Genomic DNA, 5,565 nt, shown 5'->3' on the forward strand with positions numbered 1-5,565 from the left:
ACGCCTACTTATTTTATAGCAAACCCAACTCGAGTGAATGAGGAGGGTTGTGGCAAGTTGACGACCAGCATAAAACTTTGCCAAATCTAAATATATTAATCCTAATGCGAAAAAAAAAAAATGGATTCGTGTAACTTATTCCAATTTAGTTGTGCTTGTTCTAGAGAAAATATAAGTTGCTCAATAAATTGATAGAAATGAATGGTGGATAAATGGATTGTAGTTGTTAGTTCTACGAAATATGTTCTTAAAATTAAAGTTTCACTTTGACCTTCAAAATTATAATGATTATAATGAAACCCAAACAAGCATGCACCAAATAAGATATTATCCTTCTTGGTGATTCACATGTCCATTTCTCTATATAATCTTTAGCGAAATCCCAAGGGGGATTAAACTACCTGAACCTCTTCATCGTATTAACAATTTGTCATCTCAAGAATTCCTATTTTATAGTAATTACGAAAAACATATGGAAGTTGCACTATTTTATAGTAATTTGTCATCTCAAGGGATTTCAAACATGCAAAATACCGCAAAGATTGCAAGAAAAGTACAAGCCTGGCTTGTAATTATAAAATTTTAAACTAAAGAAATCTAAGTTAATTCATCGAGGCAAATGCTCATTCATTCATTGAATTGAGGCTCAACTGCCAACAAACTTGCTCGTTCTTAGTCTGAATCAAGAATGAGAAATCCTCGCTTAACTTGCTTCTTCCCTCTCGAGTATTGTCCAAATTACCATTTTCCTCTTCTCGGGGACGACCATTCTCCATACTCTTGCATGAAACAGCTGGAGAGCCCAACCGCAATGACAAATCACATTGGATTTCAGAAGGATTAATAGAATCGAATTCGACTGGTAAATTAATGTTAGGAGGATCTTGTTCAAAAGAGGAATAGTTTTGTATGGCACTGATATCATTTTCTTTGGGGTGAGAATACGAATTGGAAGGCTTCTTTAAACTAAGCTTTGGGTCATCAAATTGAAGTTGATCTGCATAATACAATGGATAAACTGGCCACGAAGTTTGTACTGGCGCACTTTGGTAGTTATTACTGGGAATCAAATTCTTTGGTAAAATGGGAAATTTCATGCTATCATAATCTCTGTTTTGGACAACTAAACTGTCAACATTCGAGCTGGAAAATGTGGAATTTATGGCGGTAGAGGTCATAAGTTTTGAATACTGTAACATCAGTTGGCTTTTCGATGTATAATTGCCAAGAAGTTTGCTGTCCAAATTGCTCGGTGGAACAGAGATGGCGTCTGGAGCATCAGGCCTAAGGTAGTATCTAGGCGTGTCGTTTCGCTGACTTCTGGATGACCTTCTCGGAGTGCAGCCCAAATACAGAGCAGCTAACAACAAGGGAAACCAAGAATAATCGCTTTAGATATCAGTTGTTCAATTTGGGGTTAGCATTTTTTATAACTGAAAGACTTCCAATCCCAAATCAACAAATTATCAAACTACAAATCCAGAATCACAAATCTTTGAGGAAGTTTGGTACATGGTACCAAACAAGACTAGTGGTACAATGGTTGAGATTTTAGCCTTGAACCCTGCTACATGTATTGGGAGAATTGTTAGATTGCATTACAGGAAGACATGTGACGCGCATTCATTGGATCTTGAACAAAAAACAGTTTTACCAACCAATGCACGACTGCCACCTATCTCCCCAGCATTCTCCCTGGCAAACTTCCTTTACAAGGGACTTAACTCTTTAGCTTTTGTTCTTCATTAATATTGTCTAGTACCCTTTACTGCACCTAATTGAGTGTCCAGTAAATGCCAGGGGATTCACATTTACACACACAGAGAGATCCAAATAGTCGACAAATGTCAAATGTATAACATAAATTGATCTTTACCTGCAAGAAAGGAAAATTTAAATGGAAGTTACCTTCAATACAAGGCTGCAAAAGTTCCCCAGTTTCCGAACTCTCGTCTCTTCGAATTATAGTGTCAATAGCATCGTTTACTCGGTGCCAAAGAGTTTTAAGATCTGAATACTCAGGAGGATCTTGTTCAAAAGAGGAATGGTTTTGTATGGCACTGATATCATTTTCTTTGGGGTGAGAATACGAATTGGAAGGCTTCTTTAAACTAAGCTTTGGGTCATCAAATTGAAGTTGATCTGCATAATACAATGGATAAACTGGCCACGAAGTTTGTACTGGCGCACTTTGGTAGTTATTACTGGGAATCAAATTCTTTGGTAAAATGGGAAATTTCATGCTATCATAATCTCTGTTTTGGACAACTAAACTGTCAACATTCGAGCTGGAAAATGTGGAATTTATGGCGGTAGAGGTCATAAGTTTTGAATACTGTAACATCAGTTGGCTTTTCGATGTATAATTGCCAAGAAGTTTGCTGTCCAAATTGCTCGGTGGAACAGAGATGGCGTCTGGAGCATCAGGCCTAAGGTAGTATCTAGGCGTGTCGTTTCGCTGACTTCTGGATGACCTTCTCGGAGTGCAGCCCAAATACAGAGCAGCTAACCACAAGGGAAACCAAGAATAATCGCTTTAGATATCAGTTGTTCAATTTGGGGTTAGCATTTTTTATAACTGAAAGTCTTCCAATCCCAAATCAACAAATTATCAAACTACAAATCCAGAATCACAAATCTTTGAGAAAGTTTGGTACATGGTACCAAACAAGACTAGTGGTACAATGGTTGAGATTTTAGCCTTGAACCCTGCTACATGTATTGGGAGAATTGTTAGATTGCATTACAGGAAGACATGTGACGCGCATTCATTGGATCTTGAACAAAAAACAGTTTTACCAACCAATGCACGACTGCCACCTATCTCCCCAGCATTCTCCCTGGCAAACTTCCTTTACAAGGGACTTAACTCTTTAGCTTTTGTTCTTCATTAATATTGTCTAGTACCCTTTACTGCACCTAATTGAGTGTCCAGTAAATGCCAGGGGATTCACATTTACACACACAGAGAGATCCAAATAGTCGACAAATGTCAAATGTATAACATAAATTGATCTTTACCTGCAAGAAAGGAAAATTTAAATGGAAGTTACCTTCAATACAAGGCTGCAAAAGTTCCCCAGTTTCCGAACTCTCGTCTCTTCGAATTATAGTGTCAATAGCATCGTTTACTCGGTGCCAAAGAGTTTTAAGATCTGAATACTCAGCCTGAGGAAACAAATACATGCCAAATGTGAACAAAAAAGCAACAAGTGCATGTTCACTACGCAGTAGTGAAAGAACTAAAAAAATTTAATTGAACTGTGCTACAATAGAGGAGAATTTGAGAGAGGTAAGGGCACAAACATAACCTCAGAATTGGCTTTAGAATACATAATTTCTTCAGCTTTCAAGGCCACAATGGGCAGATTCTCTTGCCACTCTTTGTTCTTCTTCGTGGCTGAACTATGAACCTCATTCACAATCCTAACACAACCATTTGACATAAAAGGGATGAGATGACCACCGTCGAGGAAATAAGTCTACAATATAACTGGACACCACATAGAGTACCTGAAGATTTCTTGAATTAGAGAACCTCTAATGCGATGGTGTGTATCACTGTGCCAAGCTCTTCTACCACACTCATAGGGCCGTGGGCCAGGTCTTGGCATCTTCAAAAAGGGGGAAAAACAGAGCAATCTGGTTCTTCGAAGAAAATATGTGAATTCAAATACCAAATACTGTAATTCTGGGAAGACTTGTAAACTTTTTTTCTCTTTTTCTCTCTCTTTGTTTTTTCGTGACTTTTGGTGGGATTATGGTGTCTAAATTCAGGGAATGGAGCTGACAGAAGTAATCAGAATGAAGAGCATTATTGACAGTAAGGGGTGAGAAAAAGATGATAGAGAGGGACTGTTCTTTTAAATATATATACACGATAATTACTTTTTATTTCCAACAATAAAATAATCTCTCTCTTTTTTTTTTCTTTTCGGAAAAAAGGGGGAAGTTACTGTTCTTCACATCCTTTCTTCTGTTGTCTCATTCATGGACTCAATTATTCATGGAGTTGTGATGAGTTTGGTGTGTCCCCCATTCTGCCACATGCCTGCTTCCCCATTCTCTCTCTCACTATGCACATATATTTTTATGTGGACCATTCATCATTCATGTGGTGGGGGAGAAAGCTTCGATGATGTACTTGTCACTGTCGGTGGCAATTCTAAGCAAAAACCCTGTTTTAACCAGTATACAAACACTATTAAAATCTGCAAATAGTCTCAGAAAAAGAGAGAGGGAGGGAGGGAAAATTGTTGAGAACCCGTCAAACTACGTCCACAATGTAACAATGGTGACACTTTGAACTCACTATTGAGATTGACTCGAATGCGAAAAAATCTGCACTAGACTCTGAGATGATGTAAAACAACATGCTTGAATAGTGTAGAACGCTTTACTATAAAAGCGTTATTTGCACCTTCTTGAATAGAGAAGTTTTACGGTCTCCAAACAAATAACTTTAGCAGAGTTTTCCAAGCTTAAATCTGAACTGCAAAAGCACAAACGAAATCCGGAAAATAGAAACTAAGAACTTTTACTTAAAACAGGTTTTGTGTCTGAAATTGATGATATTCTTTGATAAAAAGTTTGGGGATGAATGGATGATCATTGTATGTTTTTCGTGTTGCATTTGTGATCCAAACTCGGTTAGATTTTATTTTATTTTATTTTTGGAAAATATTATTCATTTATTTCATATGTTGTATACTATTTTTGTCTTAAAGAATATTGTTAGGATTTTGATATGTCTTCTATATATAGTTGGTGGCACTTCTTTTCAAGTTGATTTATTATGGAAGTTAGAATAATTATGAGAAACACAATTGTTGCAATTCTTTCTCTATTGTTTAAAAAAATCTCCAATTTCTTCATCAAATTAAATTCTTATTTTTATGTTCATCATGTTGTTGTGATCAATACTTCATATGTGCTATATAACCCATTATGCCCCCAAAAAGCACGGTCGTCTTCGAAGGATATGTGTAATGCCGCTTTGAACCACCTGCGGTGTCATTATATTTGTTGACGTCAAAATTAGCAAGGTTAATCTTAAACCAACTTTAAGAAAAAAATGGCGATTTATTATTGAAAAAAGACCACAAAATATGTTTAGAGAGTGTAATTATGCCTTAAGTTGTTGTATGAAATTCCTTGCCCTTTACAAGAGTTCTATTCAACTATTTATACATAGTGTCAGCCGACATTACATCAAATCAACCAAATCGGCAACAATACCGAGTTCGGAACTCGGGTCGTCGGATTCTCTTGTGATTGGTCAATGAGGCCGGTGACCATGTGTCAATATTTTTCCCAGGTAATGATGACCTGCAAGGGGCTAGAGGTTGAGGACTTAGGATTGGTTGTGCCGGACGGTGATGATGTCGCCTGTGGCAAGTTTATTTGATTGATAGGGTGATAAGACAAGAGGTAATTGATAAGTGTGTTTTTACACACTTATTAGATCCACAAAACATGACTAATTATTGATAAAATTGGTTGATTATGACTTAATTCTATGCAATTTCATGTTATAGGGCCATAATGATGGACTTGATGGAATTC

At 36.9% G+C, this 5,565-nt stretch overlaps 1 protein-coding gene across 1 annotated transcript; it reads right to left on the bottom strand.

Moving 5' to 3' along the window:
• Positions 1 to 459: 459 nt before the first annotated feature.
• LOC111382085 lies at positions 460 to 3,860 on the bottom strand. The gene is made up of 5 exons (XM_023005956.1): positions 3,514 to 3,860; positions 3,312 to 3,426; positions 3,054 to 3,168; positions 2,029 to 2,505; positions 460 to 883 (listed from the first exon to the last, which is right to left on the bottom strand). Exons 1-5 carry the CDS (start codon positions 3,612 to 3,614, stop codon positions 624 to 626), a joined length of 1,068 nt encoding a protein of 355 aa, XP_022861724.1. The 5' UTR covers positions 3,615 to 3,860; the 3' UTR covers positions 460 to 623.
• Positions 3,861 to 5,565: the final 1,705 nt, after the last annotated feature.

Source organism: Olea europaea, unplaced genomic scaffold (assembly GCF_002742605.1).
Source record: "Olea europaea var. sylvestris unplaced genomic scaffold, O_europaea_v1 scaffold2431, whole genome shotgun sequence".
Taxonomy (NCBI): domain Eukaryota; kingdom Viridiplantae; phylum Streptophyta; class Magnoliopsida; order Lamiales; family Oleaceae; genus Olea; species Olea europaea.

What these genes read in the sequence shown, in the direction of transcription:
- LOC111382085 (XM_023005956.1), bottom strand. Translation starts at nt 3,614, where the DNA reads ATGCCAAGACCTGGCCCACGGCCCTATGAGTGTGGTAGAAGAGCTTGG. An exon ending in ATTCTAAAGCCAATTCTGAG is followed by an intron (nt 3,169 to 3,311) that starts GTTATGTTTGTG and finishes TTGTTTCCTCAG; the next exon opens with GCTGAGTATTCAGATCTTAA. An exon ending in CCATTCCTCTTTTGAACAAG is followed by an intron (nt 884 to 2,028) that starts ATCCTCCTGAGT and finishes CTTTTGAACAAG; the next exon opens with ATCCTCCTAACATTAATTTA.